The sequence below is a fragment of the Augochlora pura genome, chromosome 6, assembly GCF_028453695.1.
Source record: "Augochlora pura isolate Apur16 chromosome 6, APUR_v2.2.1, whole genome shotgun sequence".
Taxonomy (NCBI): domain Eukaryota; kingdom Metazoa; phylum Arthropoda; class Insecta; order Hymenoptera; family Halictidae; genus Augochlora; species Augochlora pura.
Window position 1 is genome coordinate 17,093,050 of NC_135777.1, and position 26,380 is coordinate 17,119,429.

A 26,380-nucleotide genomic window follows, 5' to 3' on the forward strand; every position below is an offset into this window, starting at 1 on the left:
CAGTCGATTAAATGTCGCGTATGCGTTTATAATTAAGTTACGTTGTAAAAATAATTTTTGCCGTAGATCAATATTCCTTCGCATTGCTTCTCGTGAATCGAATACCTATTGTAATTATTTATGCTAACAGGGTTCGCCCTAAAAATGTTGAAAATATCAACAATAATCGTATATAGTATTAAATGTAATAACGTAATAATTAACTATTTAAAAAATCACTGTAGTAGGAAAAAGGAGAGGCGCAGTGGCCTTATGTTGAAATCGCTGGTCTAAACATTATTAAACGCTTCGAGTCCAATTTCACTCGAATCCGTAGGGTAATTAAAGATATAAATTACTGTAATGAAAAATGAACCATATTTATGAAGTTAAATGTAATATCCAATTGCATGATATTATTAAGCTATTATCAGGATACGATTATAAAATATTACCGACAGATTATTAATATACAATTGTACAGCGTTGTTAAAATATCATTAAGGCAGAATTATATAATGTTACCGAGCCGGTCGAAATAATCGGTTCCGCAAATTTCGTTTTGCAGTTATTAATATTAGAATGATTCTTTCATAGAAGACGAATTTGTTAATCAAAACATTATATTAAAAATAGCGGAAGTTCTATCAGTGTACAATTTTGTCATTCTTATGAAGCAACACAGTCACTCCTAAGAAGGATTAGTGTTAATATTTATTTAAAACAATTTTTGCGTACCATAAGCAAAGAAAATAAACGAAAATTGTGTAATTATACTATCTCAATTATTTGCTATACTTATTCATAGCTTCTCGTACCAGAATTGAAATCCGATATTTTTGTCATTGATTCAATCAGGAATAGAAAATGACTTTCCTTGCGCAGTTTGATCTACTTATACTTGTTAAGCTATTTTTTGACATTGTTAATACCAGAACAGCGAACCTATCTAACAAAAATACAACTACACATGCTTAGCATAATCTGCAATTTTATTAAACTATTTTTGTCAACAGATTTTCTAAAATACCTCCCAGTTTTTACATACCTTATTAAAACCAAAACTAAATAGTGAAATAACAATATTTACTCTGCATATTTTATCAACTTTATCTTACGATAGCCTCCGTTATTTTATTATTAAATACCTCTGATTAACCTGTTGCCTCCTGTAATTCCATGTTACAACAATCCGAACATGCCCGTCGCGTTCGCTGGAACCTTCAAACTCCTCGAGCCGTCGCGATGCGATTACATATTAATAAATTTGCCAATTATTCATAATTAACCGGGTAAGACGTGGTTCGTCCGTGCTTCCGCGGACAGACGACTGGCCAATAGTCGTGAAAAATCGCGGAGATCCGAATTCTGTAGACAGAAAGCCCCGTCGTATCTTCCGTCAGGCCCGGGCAGTAAACCGGCAAAAGGAGAAGGGACAACAATAACGAAACACTTCGTATTAAAATTTCTGTTTTATCACGTTTCATAAATTCGTGCGCGCGTAAACTGCGCTCACGAACACGAGCGCGACTAATTGTCCCGTTTCCGTTGACTCGTAATCCGCGTGGAACACACACGGGCGCAATCTCGCGCGATTGCAGCCAGCACTAGAAAGGATTTATTTTTCGAAGATTACGCGATAACACCGTGTTGCATCTTCGTACGGCTGCATTATTCTCCCGCTCATCATTTATCCGCGTTATCTCGCGCGATTTCCACGCGTGCCGAACAAAAAAGGTCCTTCAATCCCGAACCGCTGCGGCGAAGGTGACGTTTGACGAAGCAACGCTTCGAAACTGAAATCGTCGAAACGACGAATGAAATCGCGTCGTTGTTATTTATGCATATGTTCGCTGCGAAATATGGTGTTTTATAGTATTTTATATGAGAAATAATTTCAGATAATTAATTATATTATTAGATAACTACTTCAGTAACTATGCTATTGAATATCTATATATTTTAATAAATAATTATATATAATACTACAATCGCGCTTAGTCATCTAATACGTAATCTGTTTATGTTCCACTGAATTATCTTTCACTTATCACTCGTAACTTTTTCAAATTTTCCACCGTTGTTTCATTGTTCAGAATTCTTAAATCAAAATATTCGCTAGAGAATTTCCGCCGAGTAAAACATCGACTTCTTTCATGCAGGGTTGCAACCAAGTTGCCACGGCTAATTAGTTTCGATTTAACTTTATCTGCAATGCATGTGAAGCCTCCATACGTTACACGAAAATTATCTGATTGTCTATCAATTTTCATTTTTATCACAATCAAAAGATATCACTCTGTTATTAATGTTTCGAAAGTAGTTTTCCATTTTTCAAAGTGTCGACCTTAATTTGCAATATTGTTTAGAATACAGCTTTCCTTGCACAAGCATAAAAGATCCTAGATTAACGAGTTACACTTGAAATCGACGAATGTTCCACTTGTAAAATTACATTTTACAGAGACACGGTGCATCGTGTTATCTAATATATTTTTATCTGTCTAATAGAAATCGTATCACGTGTTAAACAAAACGGGAATTGCATTGTCCTATCTTTATTATATTATCTCATCCCATTAAAATTGACTATTAAAAAATACAAATTACTGTAAAAACAAAAAGGAGACTTAATTTACTATAATCAAGCGTGAGGAGGTTATCTTACAATTAAAATTATAAGCACCGTTTTCAATTTAATCTGCATTAAAAATTAGCACAACCGATTTGCAATTTATAAATGTGTTCTATAAGAAGCTTCACTAATTAAATCATGCTGAACATTCCTCCACAGTTTTTTTTTCTGCCTTCGTTGATAACCGAGTCAAACAGTTTAGCCCAATTACTATATTACATGCTGCACAATACGCTCGAAGATATAGCATTTCTTTCCCTAAAATACGTCCCAACATTGGCATTACAAAATCGAATACGCATAAACCCGACGTAAGCATAAATTGTACGATTCTCTTTGATGTGTTCGCGGGCATGTAACGCGCACAACGACACGTGAAGGAGCCGGCCCTTACTTTCATCGCACGCCGTACACATGAAATTCCTTCGATATGGTCAGAAAGGAACGGCAATAAGAATTTTCCTAGGCAGATACCACGGATACCAAGCGAGGATGGTACGAGTAAGTGGTGGTTTTGGCAAGGGGATGTCCTGATGCGATTTCACGCTGGATTTGCCTAAGATCTCCGCTAAGGAGCCCTTTCACCCTCCCCTTTTACCCTTCCCAACCTTCACCCTTCCATCGACGATCCTGTGCTCTCGTAGCTGGTGTCTTCTTCGACCCTCCCCACCGCCCCACCCCGGGCCACCTTAGCTCGCTCCGACCAGCGTCACTTCTCGAGAAACCCCCAAAGATTACGTGCCTTAGCACAATGTCGCCTAAAACGCCTTCATTGTATAAAAGTACCGACCGGCGTGCTTGTTGTGTTTCAATTAACCCGCTCCGCGCACATCTCTCGAGCCGTAGAAACGAGAGCGACCCGGGGTTAGGTTTCGCCGAAACTTCTTCGCCGACGTCCTAAATCTTGTGTTGAATTACCGAACTGTAGATCTTACGCATCTATGACAGGCTAGTCATAATTTAGAATATTATTTGTTTAAAATAACACAGTGATAATTTTAAATACTATCACTGTAAAAGAACGGTCGCTCGAATGAATTTACGAAAGGATTACGAGAAGTAAAAGTGGATCATTGTTTTATCTAAGGGATGGTTGTTTCAATAAGTGTTGAGAATAGTGTAAATAAATAATATCATTATTTATTATATTTTATTAGGATGCTTGTTAGTTCTTAGCAACTGTTGGACACTTTGATGTTGCGGACACTTGTTGCAACAACTTTTCAATTCAGCACCAGTAACTTTGCATTGTTTTCAGACATAATTAACTTTATATTTATTGGATAAAACATAACAAATATTTTAATTCTTTTGTTTCGGAATATTATTCTCGAATTGAAGGCACTATTACGTTTATGTTGGTATTATAAACCACGTAATCAATAATAACTATAAGAGAAATAAAAATGAATGTCCATACTATTACATTAAAGACTACGTTATATAATAATATAAAATCATAGAACTACGCGGAAACCAATTTTATACAGTAGAATAATAAATTTCGGTTTCTGACATAAGGAACAAATAATTGAGAGCACCCCCGCGGAGACAAAAACCCCGCCATGAAATTTTCACGATCCCGCGAAAAAAATGAATCTGGGTCTCCTCGAATTCCGGCGATCTCGCGATTATTTTTCTGCGGTAACCGCCGCGACGGAACGAATACGTCATGCGTCTCCTTTGCATATCCGATCGCTTTTGATCTTAGGTTGTAGCGCGCGGGCTCCGCTATCGATTTCCTTAAATATTTCAGATCGTCCAGCGCAAGTGGAATAGCTAAATCCAGAGTGTTCCTCGGCCGATGGGGGTTTAAGTTTTGCTGAAACCCTCGTGGATTAGGAGCGCCCGTGTTGCGCGTATATCCGTGTTTTAAGGACGCGTGCAAGCCTCTGTATCAGCCTTCGGTGGGGCCTTCTTGTGTGTGTATCCTGATTTGTGCCGGTCTCTCTCTCTGCGCGTGTATGCAAACCCTTATGGCTTAAGCTAAGGCTAAGGCCGAGGCTCTCCCGCGGGATTACTACGTCATTCTGCAGGACTCTCCGGTCGCCGGAAGGATCAGCTCTCTTCCTTCTGAGGATTTCTCTGAAGACTCCATCCTGTTTCTAAATCAGGTTGTCAGCCGCGGGGGCTGAATCATTTCGCGTTGTTTAGCGCGCGACCCGCCGCCCGCTCGCCCGCTCGCCCGCCCGCGGGTCCCCGAGGAGACACCTAGCCGATCGAATCTCCGCCGATCTTATTTTCTGCGAACGAGAAACGGGCCCCGAAAGTGGCCGCTGAATTTTTACGGGTGTGGACGAACCGGGCGCGATACCTTTTAGGTGTTAGATAGTGCAGAATTTAATATTGCTTGGATTGCTCGCAGGCATCTTTGTAATTTGAAGTTTGTGGTATAATTTATGTGGCCACTTTTAGCGCTTCTTTAATTTATGAAGAGTAAGCATAGTTGCGTACTGCGCGTGTAGTATTACGAAGACATTTTTCTCACGATTAAAGACGGAAAATAATAATAAAAAAGAACGCTTTAGATTTGAACCTGGGCGATAGTTTTATAGGTAGATGTTCTTGGAAGTTCAAATTGAAAATTTAGCAAAATATCTTGTAAATCGAGATATCTAAATAATAATCCACTTTCAAAAACTCCAAATAGTATTCTAATACTATGTGTGTGCAACAATCGTGTCTTTTCCTCGTTAATATTGATATGAATAAATAAATCTTTGCATTTATTCTCAAATCTGTGATTTCGAAGCGCTTTTACTATATCGAATCTAGAATGATTCCATATTATTCCCAATTTTATGCTTAATAATATTTTCGAAATTGCAGTTTGTTGTTATTCCTATAACATTTATCACTAGAATTTCTGGGCAACCGGCTCATGCGTCTTATAAAAATGATAAAAATTAACTTATATTTTCTCTAATTTTTATTGTGAAAGACGATTCAATATATTCACCGCACTAAATTTCCATGCAGCATTTTTACAATTTTAATGTCTATGGGGCAATATATCTTAAGCATTATACACGAAGAATTTTACTTGGTTCGGTAAATCTGGTATTAAACATTAGCGGTAGGAATTCGATTTTCCACTACGTTACTCGCAAGATCTTATCGGTCTCGCACCTATCATCGCATGAAAAACAAATTCATTATGTATTACGGCACCGTTTCCTACAGTTTGTTTCTATAATGCAACGATTGCTAAACCATCACCTCGAGAAATCCCATGGAATGAAGTTATATAATTTATTTAACAAAACCAAGATTGCACAGTTAAAATATTCACTTTGACATAACCGTATTCGTTATTTCGAAGAAGAATTTTCAAAGAACATGAACAAAAAGATTTAAATAAAGAATCCAGTTAAAATCCTTTAATTGTCAGACCTCAATTATGAATATTTTTTTTTTTATCGTTGTTAGAATTATAAAGACTGTTTCCATGGGAATGATGGAATCGTTATTTTAACGCAAGTGTATATTATGATAAAAATGATAAAAAGGCCAAGTATATTCAATAATGTCATTTTTATAGAGGAACACACGTCAGTCACCTTGAGCATTAAGCAAACCTAAAGTTTCCGTCTTCCCGACGCGGACTCCCTCGGAGAGTGGTAGCCGGCGGCGATAAGAGGTCCCCCCGATATTTATTCTTCCGGATCCATCGAATAATCCATCGATCGGCCGCCGGTAATAAGCGACCAGAACCTGTCCTTGGCGCTACCTAAATCATCCCCCAATGAGATGGCGCTTACAATAACTCGTTACCGAAAATCCAAATTAAGCTCCTTAGTTGAGAAATTTACGAGACGTTCGCCCTCCCACGGCCACCCCCTTGGCCGCCCCCCCCCTCCCCGCCGCCGCCGCCTGTCGGTGTCTTACGGGGTCTCGCGCGTTCCTTTTCTCTCGTTCGAGGCGCGCAGTTTACCGAAGTAATTTTAATCTTTCGGGCACAGTGCGTGCACACAACGTCAGTTAGCGGCCCCCACCACCGTCGCCACCACCACCACCCCGGGACACCCGGGGTATCTCCGTGGAAGTGTTGGAAAACAAACCCTCTGTTTGTTACGTGTGTTTCGATGTGTGATCGACCGACCTCCTCCCCATTTCTGTACACGTACGCGCGCCGCCTACCGTGTGTGTGTACATGGTTAAGGAGGACGCCCTTCTCTTATTCTCCGTCTTGTATAAGAGCTTACTCTCTAAGCGTCTTAGGGCAAGTTTTCACCCTTGCTTCTATTCAGCGAGAATACATACTTCAGGAGAACGATCCCGACGATCGCGCAAAACGCCGCCCGTCGAGGTTCGAACGCGCCCGGCGAAACGTCAGCGTTTGCGTTTAGGTGGATTGTTAACACTTTATTTACCCGAAGATCATCGATACAATTCTCCAAGATTAGTAGCAGATTGACTATTATTCGTTAAATAATAATCTCGGATGGAACTGTTATATTCGTACAAATTATTTGTTATAATTGCGATTTCTTGAATATTATTGCGAAAAACTGTGATTAGTAAGTCTGTAAAGTTTTCGTAATATTGTTATTTATTGTAAATGTATATATTTGTTGAGTATAGTTGCATATATTCGTGTAATTAGCTTACATTACTGCGACAACTGAGTTTGGTACTCATTCGTTGTACTTTGGTTGATTTATTGAATTAAACACGCGGGCGAGATTTGCAATAGAAATGCATCTAAAGTGTTATTTGTTGCTGTTAATTTATATGTTTTATAAAAATAATGGTTACTGGATACGAGGTATTTTAGACTTGCTGAATTTAGATATGATGACGAGTGTCACGTGTATTCGCATTGGATAGAGTACATCATTTACATTTTCATTAGTATCTTTTTTAATTTATTTTTATTGCACTTATAAATATTTGTTTAAAAACTCTGGATTTATAGACCAGAGTTAGTGTTAAACAATTGTCTCCTGACAATATTACTGTACAACTAGTAAAAAAATAAAATATTAAGATTTAAAACTGCAATTAATAAAATTACAATTAGACTTAAAAACTACGTATAATAATACTATACAAATGACGTTTACAGTATATTAATAAAATGGAACTAGATATAAGTATATTTTATACAATAAATATGATAGAGTTCTTTCAATTTGTTGAAATAAAAATGTGATAAACGTACTGGTTAGAAAAGAGTTGATCTCCGAACAAACATAATTGCAATTTCCGTGAAAAATATATTCCGCGCAGCAATAATTTCTAAAACGGAACGACTAGCTCGATAATGAAAGTCTGCGATACGAATTCTAAAACCGTTCCACCCTGTTAAGTAAAATGATTTCTTAATGGCAACTGCTTCTAGCTGCCCTGAATTGATATACCCATTATAAAATCATATGTATCAATAAGTACCTAGTATCTCGTACATAAGCCGCTTAATCTATATTCATCAATGTCGAACTCGGAAGTAATTGCAATAAAAAGATTGACATCAATTTATTATTACTCGATATCAATTTACAGATTTTAAAATTAATTTACTCGAACATCGAATTCTAGCTAAACTGAAAATTTCTTAGCAAATTGTGTTAGAGCTACTCGTCTCTTAACTTTCCACGTTCATCTTGTTCAATGATAGTAGATCGAAATATAATATTTCAATATAATAATTAGAAAATAATATGGAACATAATTTATAATTTTTAACTACCATCTTTCTTTTCATTAAATCATCGCATGAGTAGAAAAGAGGGAATATGACTCGCAGGTGCTGGCATTGTCAAATAATTCACGAGTATTTATTAAAAACAATGGAAGAACTCATAAAATGCTCCCTTAAATTTAACGGTATAAATAATAATTATAAACGTCTTAAAATTGTTAAGAGCGTCGAAACTACTCAATAGAAATATAATCACAGCTCAGAGATTCGCTGACGCGTCGATGCAGCGTTAAACATTAAAATCAAATAGAAGAAACCGATAGCCGCAGCCGTGAGATTTTCGCAGAGTTCGAAGGACAAAGGTGAAAACCTGTCGAGGTCGGCCAGGTGTTTTCCCCGTGTTTTCGCCGACGCTATTGAGATGTATGGTTTTTCAACGCGGTGCGTGATCCTGTCTCTAAGAATCGGCTAACACTTAGATTTAGAAGGTTTCGTCGCGTGGCTGGTGATCTTATAAGCTACACTAGCTGTGAGGTTATCTCATTACGTCTTATCTGGTGCTTTCGCCCCAACGCGAGCTTAGCGGTGCCCGTAGAGCTTAAATCGCACGCAAGCTCACGGACGCAGCCTTTGCTTGCACGCAAATGGAGCGAGCCGCCCCGATGCGAAACGAAACTTCTAATGCTACACGCTGCTGGAAACTTTATGAAGAATCTGCCTGATAAACCATCTCCGTGACAATAAATCTGGGTTAGTCGGAAACACCGTTGTAAAAGTGGCCGCCTGCACTGGTTCACGGGCAGGCTCTCTTTGTCGCTCGTGCACGACCAGTTGTTGAACACGATCAGAACGTTGACGGCACTTAATTGATTTCTCGCCGCTGCGGCGAAACCATTTTTCGGACCTTTCAGCAATGCTGATTCACATTTGTATGCGCATTGCGTTCGAATAACACAGAATTCTGAGCTTTGTAGAATCGAGCTTTTACAGTAAATGTGTTGACGATGATATTTTTATATTTTGGGCGAACGCATTACATGGAAAAGTAATAAATATAATTTATATTTACTTATAATTTATATTTACTTGTGATTTACATTTACTTATAATTTATACTTATTTACGATAAATATTATAAATACAATTTATATTTATTTGTAGAGAGAAACGAAAGAAATAACACGTTTTCTACGACTTGATAACAGTCCTGTAACAATACCGTAAGTCACATATTTTCACTTCCAACACATTGTCGCTTGAAATTCTGATCACTATACCATGAGCAGTGTGTCGAGTTGCATAATATTTTCGAGTCTATAGAATTCTAAAAAACACGCGAATGCTATATGCTACTGTTAACTCTTCCTTATAGCTACAGTATTAAAAACGCAGCGCGGAAGGTTGAACAGAGTCGGTGGATGGGACGACAGGGAAGGAGAGAGAGAGGACGGGTGTAGCAGATAAAACGTTCCAAAGAGTTGGTCGTTTATCTGTAAAGACCGGCATCCGCCGAATCAGCCTCAGATACCGATACAACCCACACTTTCCTTCTCGTGTACGCGCTTAGGCTAACTTCCGAAAGCCGCCGACTTCCAGGGATCGCTGGTTCCGCCACGCGGCAACGCAGTGTTTTGTTTTCGTCCATAAATCACGAGCACAGCGTCGTTCGGCCGGGGATACGTTTCTCGATGAAAAATGAAATTAACTCGTCGAAGAGCGACTCCAATAATTCCTGCAAATTCGAAGTGATTAATGAAATCGAAACTAATAAATGAATCTAATAAGTGTTCTAATTAAATTCAGCTTCTTCGAATATTTTACAGTAAAAATAAACTGTCCACTTAATATGTCAAGAAGCTTAAATGCATTTTCAGCGCACGATTCACCTTCATTTTAATTATTGATTTTCGATACAGCTAATTACGTTATTTAAAATTCGAAAAAGCTGCCGCGGATGAATTGTTTCATTAAATCATGTACTTGATAATAGTTGCAATTATTTATGAGTGAGAATTGATAATTTCTTTTAATTGTCGCAATGATTCAATTTTCCTCTATTTATTTCTCTCAAAAATGCATGAAATGTATGAGAAAAATATGGGAGAGTTTTAAAGTTGATTTTGAGCAAGAAATTACACGATATAAACGACAAGATATAATAGAGTTAATTTACCAACAAGTTTCCTAAATTCTAGGGTATCTGTGGATGCCCATTACGAGGCCCGCAGAACGCGGGCCGGAAAAATGGATTCTAATAGCTTCGTACCTTAGTCGAGGCTTCAGGGTGCAGCTTGATTCGATTTCGAGAGATTAGGCGAAGTCGTCTTGGATTACCGAGTCACCAAGACGAAGGGGAAACCTTAGGATCAAAGTCCCGGTCGCGCTGCGACTTATCTGCATAGCGTTCCTCTTCCGGTTGTCGAACGGTAGATTAGAGAGGAGGAGGAGGGGGGGGGGGGGGCATTTTTATTTTCTCGTCGAAACCGGGCGCGTATTGTCGCTCTTCCGCACAGGAAATCCAAACGCGTAGAATGATTCTATCCGCCTGATACCGACGCGGGAACGCGGCTGCTATCGAACGCTCCTGGAAATATTTTCTGCACGCTTCCGATACGTTTCGAAACTCATTAAAAATGTTCGCTGCTGAAAAACGACGCAAAAACAAAAGTGGCAAGGATTTCCTCGAAACAGAAATCACGGCAAATTTAAAGCAGCAATTGGTGAAGAAAGTCGTTTATTATACGAGAAAAATTATTATTAGCTGCGTCGATCTATTTTTAAAATGTACGAAATTTATAAAACGTGGGAGAAGTATTTTTATTGTAAAATCTAAAATTATCATTTTCTATGACGCATATACGTCGTCCGCAGCTAAGCGATTAGAATCATAAAAGGAAGTATTAAATTAAAATAATACAACATTTAATATCTATAAATATTTATTAATTCATTCATAAATTTCTTGTCCCTTCTTTTTGTCGAAATTGTAGAAAAACTAGGGTTAAAGGAAAGGGAATAATTTTCTGGGGCGGTTAGTCATCGTGCGAAAGATTATGGCACGGCGAAAGAAATATTCGGTAAAGATTTTTCGATTCATTCATTCGGCTACCCTACGCGCGCTTAAAGAACCCATTATCACAGCAGCACGAAGAGGGTGATCGCGGAGTGTCGAAAAATATGTTCCAACTTTTTATCTTGTATCTGCACTGCTGACTTGGCAATGGGTGCAGGGAACCGCTCCGTTAATTTATCGAGCAGGGAGTTCGTTAAACTGTGCGAAGTATACTCGGGAAAGAATTTCCCCGTGAACGATGCTTTCGTTTGATAGTAATTCAATTACAGTTACTATTTCTTCGATCTTAGAGCGGTCGCGTCGGTCACGCGAAATTGGAGCTGCCAAATTGTATTGCAACTCTTTGCATATCGAAATTTGTTTGTCCTTTGGCTTCGTCGCTTGTGATCAATTAAACGATTGATTGAACTGTGAAATTCTATTTTATTGCATTTTCTAGAAGTACTCTAATTTTGTAGGTGATTTATATTATTATTTTTATATAGGCTGTGGATTTTACGTAATTATTTACACTACTGTTACATTATTCTTAATTTATTAAAATGATCGAAGAACGAAATTAATATTTATCTTATTTCGATATATCCCTTGATGTGAAATTACAAATGAAAGATTTCCATCGATACTGTATATTACAACATAATCGAGGTTACACGTTTTAGATATTTCTTGAATTATACATTGAATTAGATATACAACTCACCGAAAGTATTAATTTCCTCTGTAAAGCACAGTTATAGTTTAAAAAGCAGAATGATATAATATACATTCCCGAAGAATATTGATGGTAATTAAAGGACAGAATTTAGCATTTAATTTATCCACGAAGCACAATATACTATACTACACATTTTCGAACAATGTTAACAATATTTAAAGCATAGAATTTAATATTTATTAAATCCGTAAAAGCGCAACGATACAGCCCGCTTTTTGGAAGAATATTAATAACTATGAAAGCACAGAACACTAAATTTATCCACGGTAGCAAAATAATATACTACATATTTTCAAATATTTACGACAATTGGAGCATGTTTAATTTATCCTTGGACAGTTCAAACATGCTCTCCCATACAAGATTTAATTAATTAATATAGCACGTTTTCGGACGGCAGTTGTAACAAATAATAACCTATAAAATTCAATCGATTAAAGGTTTTATTAAAATCGAACGCGACGTTCTATTTGTATTCCGCTAGGATCATGAAAAAGTCTATCGAATATTGATGCTGTTAAAGTATGTGTACAGACATTTTTATTCGCGTATAGAAGCGAAATGGAAAGGGGAGGAGTCGGGGATATAACGAGCCGAAAATACAGCGGATTTCATAAACGAAAGAAATCTATCAGGAGAAACTCGGTTTCGCTCCTTCAAGGGTTGTCCTTCTGATGAATCTTATCTCACGGCGAGAACTGTCAAAGAGGAACCGTCCTGACGCTTCCGTCGTGCTTCCTTCACAGCGTAAACGGGGAGATAACCAGAAGACCGATAGGGCCTGCACCAGAAATGAGAAATGTCTTTGCGCTTGTACAGATTAAAGATTTCGCGGATGAGTTGGCTGACATTTTTCCTTACCGCTTTTAATTTATCAAAGTCGATAAAATATCTATAGCGTCGCTGCAAGTACGGTTACAGTGTTCTTCGATGTATTTGTACAAAGACTGCCAAATTGACGTAAAATGATTCGTAACAATATTAATTTTAGGCTATAACATTAGGCTGAATGATTTTATACAATAAATATGAGATCGTGTTATCGTGATGCTACTTACAATGATTTATTCAATTATTGTTTCATAATAAGTATAGGCTGTATAATAAAATACTTTCTTTTTATTTATACTTTAGATCGTATTAATAGATTATTAAATACGACAGGAGTACTAATTTTTCTAGCGAGTTCAATTATGCGTTATTAGTGAATAATCAAAATTGGAATGGATACTTTAAAATGGAAGAAAATATTGAACAACAGTCGACATTATTAGTAACAAGCTAAGCATTGTTACTGAAATAAAATATTGAAATTGATAAGAAGAACATTTTAATTGTAGTCAATGAAAGGTATATTAAAAAATTTACTATAATATCAAAAGCAACCAGAACACTGTTTCAATAAAAATTTGATCAAATAAAAGATAAAATAGCAGCCATTTCATCTGAAATAATTAAGAGAAACGTCATCTTTATAACAATATAAAATAACGAATTACTCAAACAACCACTATTAAGATCAACCTACAATCACCAGACATAACCTAGAATTCATATCTCGCTGCAATAAATAAAATAGTCACGATGACGTGATAATGACCAAACATAGTAATCGCACGCGACTGAATCAAAGAGAAGATTTTCGGCTGGGAGAAAGTTGCCGCCGGAAGACTGACAATATGGCGGCAGGTTCACCGAAGGGATCTTTGCGCATCAGGGAAGGTCGCTAATAAACAGACCGCATAATACGGTTTCCTGTGGGCAAATCTGCGGAGTAAAAGCCTGCCTTGAACCAGCTGATCCCGGTACAGAGACGATGCCAGGTCGGGCCACCTTAATGAAAACTATACGTCTCTGGATTAAGGTGGGCACTGGTCAGCCTTCGGTCTTCCTAGGCACGAGACCTGTCTTACGCAACCATGGGGGCGGATTCTATGGTGACCAGCGTATTAGATGGAAGTTTAGGGCATTAATACCTAATATCGTGCCACCGGCAGTAAATCCTTTGTTGGTCATCTTGCCGGGAGACTTAGCACCTTACATCGCCTGGCATCGATAACGTCCTTCAACAGTTTACGGTGGAACGTATATAAACCCTTTTGATACACACGCCTCGTCCAGATTAGAAGTTTCATGATTATGTTTTCCGACCGTGATTCCCGGCCACCTTTTGTTTGCCCGCCGAAAACAAGTAATCCACCTGCCACGTCTTCGACAGTTGCCAGATGTGGCCGCGCGTCGATCGAGAGAGTTTTGCGAAATACAATTCAAACGGTTGAATAAAAAAAACCATTCAAATTTTGTTCGGCTTTGTTACCTTATCCGTTATAATGTTCGCGTTTGTTTTCTTAAATTTTTTCCTCTTTGAATCGTGAATTGAAGAAAGAGAAAATGTTAGGAAATATTTGTATCAAGTTGAAGTGGACGCAGAATGAAGACTGAAACAGTAACTTTGATAAATTAAGAAAAATGTGAAATTGCTAATTGAAGAACTCGTTTTTATTAATTTAAAAGAATTGGAACCTCTTTTTATAAGAATTTTCCAAGCGTGTTTTCCACAAAAATATTCTATTATTTTAATTTTGTCCATGGATTTTACTTCAAGAAGGAATGAACTAAAATTCTGGTATTTCGTAATGTAATTTCATGGAACTTGAATATATATTAGCGAGGGTGTTTTCCTTTGTTCCGGAGGCAACCGGACGATGTTTTGTTTTCCGCTAATTGCAACGTAGTCCGAGGTTTTCGGTTTTCTTAATAAGTATTACCTTGTATACCGAATGGAATCGGTGAAAGCAAGTTTACCCTCCTTCTTCTTCTTTCCTCGCCTCCTACGGTTCGCCATTTCCTCGGTTTCGCAGAAGTCTGGGATTACGGCCTGGAGTGGGATAGACTCCGGGACTTAAGTCAGGGTTACACAAGGATCGCAGCTATTGTGCCATCGCCCAGCTCTTATTGTCTCGGGATAGACGAGTGGATCTGCATATGCTTAGCGCGGGAGTTAAACTTCTCTCAACGATCTTCAGCCTCACGAATCATCTGGACCCTCGAATTCAAATCCCGAAACGCGAAACCGTGCGGCTATTGTCAGTCGAATCTGCGAAACCGGAACTGACTTGATTCTTCGCCGCTTGCGCACAATGGTCTGAAATCCCCGAAAACAAGGAAAAAATATGCACGTGTTTGAGAACCTCGGTTCGAGAATTTCAGACTTCAGAATAATTAGTTTTTGGGATCGCTGGTTGCAATTTTGAAGCCGGGGATCGAACGTTTATTATCGTACGCTGCAACTTTATGAAATGACTAGTTTCAAAGTTTCTAATTCCTTAACTGAATTTATATTATAACTTGTGAAAGTTACTTTCAGCACTTCGTAAACCTAGTGCTAATAACAGTAAACATTTACGTTGTTAATTTCGGATTATTTTATCCTAACATTTCTACAATTGCATTGCAATTTAGCGCGTTCATTTAAAATATGAATTTACATTAATAGGAAACAGTTGACTGTGTCAAAGTATATAAAAGGATGTAAATTACTTTTATTTTAAAATAATTGTAATCGACATGCTACTTTGAAATAACAGTGATTTTCGAATCTTATTTTATTCACTGCGATGAATATGTATAATTGTAAGAGCGAACAGATTTTTACTCATTCTTAAATTGTATATATTTACTATAATAAATGATATATTCGATAAACAATCACTATTTGATGTGAATTTATCTTTTAATATTGTAAAATATATAAAGTATTATTATGCATACGTGCTCTCGAACCTTTATTTCTAATAAAAATATTAGCTCTGTTTAATGTCGCAGTTAGTTAGTATAAAAACATTGCAAACTACAATATTGCAGAGCTTGTTCACGAACAATCGCGCTCTAAGGTGGATTTCGAAGATTAATAAGAAAGTATCGGGTAATGGGAAAATAATTTGTTTAGACGTCTAATTGGTGCGTGTATAATTGTTACAGGAAAGAATATCCCAGTGCATTGTGTGGTCGAGACTATTCACAACATCGTCGAGAGTCATGTGAGCAACTCCCGTGAGAATTGGCGGAGGCCTCAAGTAGAGACGGATTCGTACGTGATCATCCCTGTGGCCATGCCTTTCCAAGTAAATACATATTATTTATACATTAAGAGATTATTCCGGTTTTGCAAGACGTCACGCAATTTTTAGCAATTATAAACGAAACAACCACAGACACTAACAAAAATTAAATGTTATTACATACTCGCGACACGGAATTCCTTATATTTTTATAAAAGAATTCATAAGTAAATAAAAATTTGTATAAATTTCCATTAATAATTCGAAGCATCATATATTAAAAACATACAGTCGCGAGTACATTAAATTGCAATAAATGACTAAAATTTATTTTTGATGATGAAGAGAGCAGTCCACTAGACAGTGACTGTAACACTTCTTTTAAATATTACCATTAGTCGGAGTGACAGAAAAAAATATAAAAAATTGCTCTCAAAGATATAAAGTTTTCCTTTAAATTACCACTTTTGTTGTTCAACGAATGATGGTCGTTTACGTTTTCTAGGATTTAGTTGGTGAGGCACTGGTGCGTCTGGGCTACTCAAGCGACGTGATACCGAGCGCCAGGGGTAGCATCGTAATAAGAAATTGGAAACCACTGCCAATGGAGAAGGTCGCGGATGGTCCGCTGTTGACGGTAGGCGACATTTTGGCCGAGTTGACCTCGGTCGCGACATTGAAGATCCAAGTGTACAGATCGAGACCGCCACCGCCCAGTCCGGCGGCGGAAGTCAGGAACAAGCTGCTGAGACTGCTGTTGCTGCACAGCCACGCGCTTTTGGTGTCTGCTGGTTGCCCTTTGGACGAGGTGAGTCTAAGAGCTTTTTCTCCATTCGTTTATCCACTAACTCTGACGAGAGAAGTATCGTCAAAAGTATCTATATGCGCGGAGAAAAATTTATTATTGTTAGTAAATTAAATTTATCATTGTTACTAAATTAAATTTATTATTATTATTAAATTAAATTTATTATTATTCTTAAGTTATATTTATTACACTGGATGATATTTTAACACTTGAGATGAAGAAGACAAAAAGAAGATAGAATTTGAAATCTCAGATACTTTTAAATGATTTTTTTTTGTTTAAAATATTAAAGAGTAAATATTGAAAATCTTCTACCACATAACAATTATAACAGTTGCTTTGTAATATATCCTACATGCAAATATGTTTAACTAATATTCTCATACTAAATCTTATTATAACAGTCATAGTTCCATTGTGCTGACAATAGAAAATTAATCTTACTCATTCCTTCTTTTAATCAATATCGTTTGCATATGCAATAATTTTAATAGCCGGACAAATATATAAAATTAATATATTACTAACTCAATCCTATTTATACTGCCTCTAATGATTAAATACGTTAATTGCTGGAGGATCTCTAAATCGCAACATAAATTTAAAAATACTGATTAATGCCTAATGAGAATTGCAATAATGTTGCAAGCTTTCTAATGAAAGGAATATTACAATCGCCATGGAGAATATTTACCGAAGGCCGGCCACGTCAACCTCCGGGGACTGCTAAAAATGATTCGTTGAATTTTAAACGCGGTGATTTTAATCTGCGCGATAATCCACGCCGCGGATGGCTTTCAGTTATTGATGAAGACATTCTGCACAATTTAGTTGATGAAAATCGACGAATTTCGACGGACGAGCTTAGCACGACGTTCGAACATTCATACGTCAACCACCGTCGGCTCGGCATTAAACGTTTTTAGCTGGAAGAACGCCGGTTTATACGTGTACAACCCAAAATCCGACAACATTTTTTTCCGGCCCGCGGGTACGTGCTACGCGGGAATTCACAGCAGAGAAATTTCCATAGTTTTCGCGCAATCTCGTGTCTGAAAGAACTGCAAGCGCTTAAATAAAACGCGCAAATGACGGTTCGAAATCGAATTGTAGGTTACCGAAAAGTCTGACAAAAATGTTGAGAACTGCTAACACGTAGCGTGTTGTTGCTATAAAAATCGTGGCAAACGAATCAATTTTTATAAGAAAATCCTGCATCCGTGAAGTTTCTCGTTTCTCGTAGCTGGGATTTTCGATTTAAAGTTTGCAGAGAAATTCGCTAGAATTCGTATCGATCTGCGCGTGTCGTATGCTTTTTGTTTCCGAATTTGTTGTATTTGTTTGAAAGTAGGACGAATGATAGTAATTGTAAGAGAGCGATAGTGTTTGACGCGAAAGTGTAGATGAGCGATGTGGATGAAGCGGGAAGTTAAAGCAGGATTCGGGATCAGGAGCGCGGAAGACTTCAGCGCTCTAAGACCGCTTAAAAATGTATAAAATGTAAATCTAACCAAGGGAGTGTTTGTCGTCGGGACACCTAATCTCATTAAGAAGTCCTCCGGCCAGCGCACTTGTTCCTCCTTCGGAAACCACTGCGGTAATCTTCGCCGGATTCTTGCTCGGAGGTCGCTGATCTTCGTCTTAAATAAATGTTCTCTCGGTTTCGAGTCACCGCGATGACATTTCTAGACCCTGGATTACCAAGTACATCTACGGATAATTAAACCGTCATTATTCAAGAGAATTCAGCAGACTTTCTTTCCTGCTTTATTATTTTACGTCTCCTCTATCGTTGCTCGTTGACAGTTACTTAATAAAGTGACGACGCCGATACACTATACAAAATTTAGATATTATGTTTGAAAATAATTGCTTTCTCAAAACTTATAAAAAGGTAATTGTTGCATGAGTTGCACGACTCAATAATATAAAATTAAATAGATAAAACGGAAATATTCTAAAATAAAAATATTATTTTAGATTTAGAGTTAAAATGGTTTCGAGTGCAGTGGGTTAATTTTGTGAACTAACAATCTCCATGACGACAATGTAAAAATTAATTTACACCACTTTTGCTACTTACAAAAGACAATAAACTTCGTTGTAGTCGCGCGCAGCGTGCTTGCATTAATAATTTTATTACATAGTGAACCACGGCCCAATCAACAATATTGATTAAATCAAATGAATGCTTCATTGTGGTAGGACTGTCTTGTATAAACGCTGATATCCATATTCACTTTATTAATTGTGTGCATCAATTTAATTGAAATTAAATATCTCTTGCTCACTTCTGTGCACGTCCCGATATTGTAGCTATTTTTTAGTTGACGATTTGTAACAAAGCATCGAAACGAGCTAGGCAGCTGCAGCACATTGTTCATGTTAAATAAAGCTTTCGATTTCGTGTTTTCAATTTTCATTTCATGTTACATTGTACCTGCTATTGAGAATTAAATTATATATAACAATGCAATCAAACGAAATGAATTATACGCATTAAAATTCGTTGAATGTTTTCCGGTGCTTTTTGTGTACTCGAACGTGTCAGCGGTGTGTCGTTTGTAGGCTAACGAACTTAAAACATTTAGGACATGGACGCTGGGACTGCATTTAGTAATAAACTCTATGATAATAATTATTATCCTTGTTATTATTGAATTTATAGAGAATTAAAGTAGAGAAATTATTGGAGCACTTTGGAAGGTTTAGATCATTATAGTATTTAATATATGTATAGAGAGTTATTAAGCAATACATGTTTCCTATATTTAGGGTTCGGTAGCCTTATCGTTAAACAATTAAATAATTTTCTCGAGCCTGAATTTGATACACGAGTTTAATTTGTTAATCATTCGAGAACAGATTATTTCGAACTTATTAAAATTGTAAAGGATATGAAGGAACTTTTACTTAACCCTTTGCACTCTTTTCATATTATGAAAAATTAGATTTCAAAAATTATTAAAAATACAGCTGCTGTTGCACGAGTTACAAGATTCAATTTCATATGCATAAAATACATTTTATATAAAATAAAGATGCTACATGTCAGAAAATTGATTTTAGGATCACAGTGAAAATGGCATCGAGTGCAAAGGGTTAATAATAATCGATTAATTTCTAACAGTTAACGACGCCGAACCGGATAGATTCGCGTTTCGGAATTCCCGCTACTTTCTTGTCGCGTCGGTGGACAAGACGATGCCTAAGGAGGATCCGGTTGATTTGATTTCTCCGAAGATCGAAACGGCACCGTACGATGTCCATGTAAGGGCAGCAAGGGCGTACCCTTTCGACAGCAATGAAGATCTCATAGCGTATGATAGGATTACCCTTTACTCAACCAAATTCGCGGCCTTCATCAAAAGCCCCCTCGATATCGGAAGAAGGAGAAGGGTGAGGGGGCGCGCACCCGCCCCCCCACTCTCCCCCTACGGGCTGGCATTATCTAAGTGCACTCTCTTTGAAGATCCTACTGTACTTGCCCATCCCCGAACTTTAATGCTGCTCGCGGTGGTCTATGATTACCAATTTTCCCTGACAGTCGTTTCCTTCTCGAGTTTCGGCCTGTCGGCTAATGGCGAGCCCGGCTGCGATAGAGAACCGGCGCTGCTCGAATGCGTATGACTTAATCTGTCGATCATTCGCCGAGAACTATATGTATACAGGGCTGTGTGGAGCAGGTAACAGGGCCGATCGATTTTGGAAGCCTTGATACGTGGAATTCGTGCTTTAAATTACAGCCGTTTTGCTACGGTCAATATCAACCCGTACAAACACTGATTCGTTGACAGCCCGCGCGTTCCTCCGCTGCAAACTAACCCCCCCCCCCCCCCCCCTCCCGCCATTCTCCGGTTTCCGATACTTTAACCTACAGGGTTGAAACCTGTACAGGTAGAACCTGTTCGGTTCTATTATCATTTTTTTAGGCGTTCCAGTATTCCTCAAAAAATGTTTCAAACAAAATTTTATCGCTAATGAACAATTGTAGAGTTTATTTTCATCTTATTTATATCGCATTCCATTTGTATTATATTTTAGTTATACTTTTTTGTATTATATTTATTTTATATTATATTTATGTTATATCATATCTTCAATACAGAAAATTTGATCATAACACTCGAAACATAACCTTGACATAATAATTTTATATTTTATTTATAGCACGTTTCATCTGTACTATATTTTACTTAAACTTTTTTGTATTATATTTATGTTGTATTATATCTTCAATACAAAAAGTTTAATCGTAAAAATCAAAACATAACCTTGACACAACAATTGTATATTTTATTTATATCTTATATATATTATACTTTTTTGTACTATTGTATGTTTATTTTATATTATGTTTCTGTTATACTGTGTCTTCGATTTATATTTATTCTACAGTTAACTTATACACAAAATTGAATTCTCACTCCAATTAATTGTAAATTTTGCAAACATTTTGTTATCGATTGCCTAGTAAATTAGGCTTCCTGAGATCTCGAATAGGACCAGATCGCATTGGCCCTATTTTAAGGAAGCTATTGTGTTTCGAAAGGCGTGTGCAGATTTTTTCCGCTGACACGAGTGTATCTCATTTCTCCTTATTTGTATAGTCATAATGCACTCCTGTCAACCGTGGAATTGGCAGTGAAATACAATCTGTTGATACTAAGTGGAAAGCATAGTTTGGCGAGGCTTACTATTACTATACTGTGGGATTTTATGCAACATTAAAATCGCCTGCATCAATTGCACAGAGGAAGATTGCGGCAAATAATATATTTCTTCTTCTAATATTTTTGATGGAATGAAATATTGAGTCGATCGATGGTATTTTAATGACTTAAATAGATTAGTATATAAAGGTTATTAATTTTTTTAACGCCTTTGATACTTCGTGCATAAAAATCGCAGTGTTTACATCATTTTTAAACACTTTTTATGCGGTGCTTCTCTGACACTTTAAAGTCATATTAATAATGTAATAAATTAATTAAATAAACTGGAAGTATCGCATCAAATTAATTCTTTTCCAGAGTTGTCAAAACTGTAAAAATGATTAGAACGTCATTAGTGTCATGAAATAGGATGTCGCTCTCATGGAGAAAGAAGAAGTAATTAAGTTTACAATTTTGCTCTGAGAACTACAAAAATTAGCAAATTAATGAATTCGAAAGTCTCATCTTTTCACCCTCTTCGAATTCGTTTATAACATAAAAAAGTGGCATATTTTTATAGCCTACGGGAATATAATGGCTTCCAATAGTCTATTACTTATGAAAATAATTCATAAAAAAGGGGAAGCCACTATGCGGATGCAAATACTAAGTTTTCACAATCACACGAATCTGCTAGTAAAAATTCCATATTCCAAATTCCATATTCCAATATTCCAAAAATCTCATAGCATTAAATATTCCATAAAAGCCAAAAGAGTCAATGAAAAATTGTAATTGTCAGATCAATTGCATCTTGAAAACGTGAGAAATTTCGCTAACCTGTTCCAATAGCGTTTGATTATCAGTGGCAAGGAGTTATCAGGAATTCGTCGAAAGAATTCGTTAATTTGAAATGCCATTTAAACCCCGTGTCATCCGTTTATCTCCGAGCACGCCAGTCAGATTCGTTTACAGTGGCTATTCGGAATAAGTAGCTGACGAGTCTCCGATAAAGCCATTAAGCGAAGAAGATCAACCAGTGTTTTGGTAGAAACGGTTTTAATTTCAAAAATAGAACCGAATCCCGACGCGCGGAACGGTGCTATTGGATTGGCGGGATTCGCGAGGAACTGTAAATTATGGACTTTTTCTTTGGAACGGAACCGTTGTAGCGCCGTTCTCGTGTAGAAACATCGACGATTCTGTATTAACAGATAAACCCTACATATACATACGTTAGACGGTGGCTGCTGAATTTTGATCAAATATGGATCGAAGATAACGTTCGTTGATCGCCGTGTCTCGGCGTGTCAGTTTCCGCCGATGTCTGAACGAACAATTCGACGAATAAATTACAATTCGCTGCACGAAACAGCGCCGCGATATTCGAGCGACGATTTCCTGGTGATATATTAATCAATAGGAGCGAGACATTGACGAATCCGCAAGTCTGCGGACTTCTCGAAACGGCGATATTCTACTTAAATGCATCTTACGTTTTTGTAAGACGTAGAAAACAAGTGTAACAGATTTAATAGTTCGATCTGATAGTTTGAGAGGAATTGTGCAAAAGAAACTAGAAATAACTAGTCTGCTAATCTTTTCGCAATTTTTTATAATCGTAGCCTGTATAATTAACCCTGTAACCGCAGTTTATGGCACGGAATCATGGTCTGGTTTTAATTTTTATATATAGTGTTTTAAGAATTAGATTAAAAAGGGGAAACAGAATATAAATTTATTTGCAATGAATAACGTTGTTATAGTCCGCTTTTAATTAAGTTATTCAACACTGATTCGAATAACAGCGAACACAGATATGGGAAGGTTCGATAATCGAAACTATCACATCCTTTTTATTATTATTTTCGTTATCATATCCTTGTTATTATTATTTTTGTTATCATATCCTTGTATTTGACAAACTTATACAAACATTGACAGTCTCTAAACAACTAAAAAAATTCCATGCGACATAATTATTGCCAATCCGTATACCACAAACGCTCCACAGCTAATAAATCAGCCACAAGTCGTTGCAAGTAAAATAATTAATAGATTTCAGCAACAACCGCTTCCGTATAGATCGTGTTACGCAAATTCAGCGCGCGTAGCGCATTCTATACACACCAGTTTCGCACTTATAACAATTTATAATGAGCTTTTGCGATCACTAACATGCATATTAGGTTGCTGTCACTCTTATCACGTGCCATAGGCACAATGTAAGTGTCCAACGATAAGACGTGTACACACCTGATATAGAGTATCAAAACCTCGCTAATAGAAACACCGTCGCCGGTTTAGAATAAAAATCGTGTAACTGGCGTTCTAATCTCAGAACGGACGGGGAACGCCTGTTAAAAATCCCATAGCCTGATTAACGCTCGAACGGACCGAAGGCTGTATCGAATTGTCCCTGGGCTCTAATCTATTAAGAGCCACCTTATTACGGAAAACTGGAGGAGGCTGTTGAGCCCCGACGTCGCCGGGGATCCATACTCGAGGATATTTGATCAGATCTTAGGCGAACGCGATTGATTTACTACGAGACAGCCCTCCGGATGAGCAGCTCCGACGGTGTCTAACTGCGTCATTTGGCAATAATAAATCGGGCGTAAATCAGGCCTCGAATTACACCGCGCGATGTTGTCAGATAAGCCGCGAGCGCGCGGGACCCGGCCCGTTTCTTCGCCTCCCATTTTTTCGTCGGTGTTTACCTGTTTGTCAGCCGATTGCTCGCGGATCCCGTGTCCTGTCAACCGTTGTCGCGGCTGCCTACCTGATTCTGAGTGATTAAGTGCCGGGCTGTAAAATTCGCCGCGCGCGGATCCGAATTTTCGCGGCTGACAGGCCGGTTCCAGGCTTGCCGGGATAACAATCCTTAACAATACACGGCGTTTTCTGCGCCGCGGCAGCGAAACGTGCCACGGATACGCGACGGATTACCCGCGCTATTAAAGTGGCGACGAGAGCTCCTTGGCCCCTGCGGACGGAGCTGTTTGCACGCCCGTAAATCATTGTCCAGATAAGGTACACGTTCCTTGAGCTTAGTACTATTTAACGCCTGCCTAAAACTTTTCCATAATCTGCCGCCTTAGTGCCGTGCCAACCGGCGAGACGCCGCTACGGAGGCTGCGGTTCTTGATGCATCTGCAACAGACGTTGCCATTCAATGAATATAGCGGGGAATACGGTGAAAGAACTGCAAGCTGTTTCGTATGACTAAGCTGAGATATTGTTCTATATTTGTATAAAGGTTTGCAGTCACGATATTCGTCTTTTTGCAGGCCGTGCTCGTCTTCTTTCTTAACTGAACTTATTCTTTCGCGGTTAATCCTTTGCGCTGTAATAACGAGTCAGACTCGCGATAAAGATTCTACGCGAGATCTACTAAATTAATAAATTATTAATTTCGTACAAATCGAAATCAAATTGAATTTTTCTATTATCAAAGTTTAGAAACTTCAGCATTTTTTACAAAAATCTATTTTTATGGTAAAGTATTCTTTTCGCGAGCTTTATTAATCGCTCTGTCGAAATGACTACTTCCACAGATGAAAGTACATACATACATTTTTAAATAATTATTTTTACGTACATATAACAAATGGCGAATTTTTCGCGATTTTATCTACATTAAAATAGTTAATTCGATTCCGGGAACGTAAAGTGAAAGAAATAAATCGATGAATCCTGAAACACTTTATATTTTATTTTGTCCAAATAAATTCTTATTCGAATAAAATTTCACAGTGATCAATCTCTATTGAACATTTATTTAATAGAATATAAAAATTTATTCGATTCGTTAATCTTGTTCGAATGAAATGTTGCGAAATAAAATCTGTGACCGTCAATATCGAGGCTGACAATCGGTGGAAAAAATATTTAAGAAGATTCCTCGGTTGTTAAATGAAAGGATGATCACCGATCAGCCCGATCTTGAAGAGCAATGCATTTCTGGTTCACAGATGACACTGCTGTCCCTGTGCAGAGGCGGGAACGAATTATCGGAGGAGACCAAGCGTAACTTCGAGTCCTGGCTGCAGCAGCAACAGTTGGGCTTGGGTCTGAACCCGATCGTGCCTACCTCGAACCACCATCACCACCATCACACGCAGAGCCCTCAGCCCGACGGCGCCGGCAACATCGGCTCGGCTGGCGGCGCCATCGGTCCACCGCATCCGGCGCTCCTTCAGTACTCCCATAAAACGAGGATGAGGACCAGCTTCGACCCCGAGTTGGAGCTGCCGCGTCTTCAGCGTTGGTTCGGCGAGAACCAGCACCCGTCGAGGCAACAGATCCAACAGTACGTCTCGGAATTGAACTCTCTGGAGTCACGGCGGGGCAGGAAGCCGCTGGACGTCAACAATGTCGTGTACTGGTTTAAGAACGCCAGGGCGGCGCAGAAGAGGGCCGAGAACAGGGGCGTCAACGGGTATAGTCCGCCTGGGCTGAGTCCGAGGGGCGCCAGCATCGTCAGCGAAGATTGCTCCGACGAGGAGGAGGATTCCAGACATCAGGTAGAGATCTGTTCTCTTCCAATCGAAGGTTCTTTGTTTTCCTCTCTTTTAGATAGTTTGTATTTTTTAGAATCGTTCAGGTTTGCTTCTAATTTCTATACGTTATTTTAGAATCGTGAACATCGTATAAGCTGTTTGAGACCATTTCAACTAAATTCTGGGAATTGAAATTTATTTTTATATCGCTGAAGTTCTAAGTATTATGTAAGACTAAATTTGTTTTAACATTATCGAAATTCCAGATATTATTTAAGATTATTTGGACTAAACTGTACGCACTA

At 37.9% G+C, this 26,380-nt stretch overlaps 1 protein-coding gene across 2 annotated transcripts in view; it reads left to right on the forward strand.

Annotated features, from left to right (window-relative positions):
• Window positions 1-26,380, forward strand: part of Dve (SATB1_N and homeodomain domain-containing protein dve) — an 81,283-nt gene that overhangs the window by 52,567 nt on the left and 2,336 nt on the right. For both annotated transcript variants that reach the window (XM_078182372.1, XM_078182373.1), the window contains 3 exons: window positions 16,031-16,173; window positions 16,616-16,918; window positions 25,548-26,099. In XM_078182372.1, coding sequence (XP_078038498.1) covers window positions 16,031-16,173; window positions 16,616-16,918; window positions 25,548-26,099 — 998 coding nt within the window. The remainder of the gene's footprint in view (window positions 1-16,030; window positions 16,174-16,615; window positions 16,919-25,547; window positions 26,100-26,380) is intronic.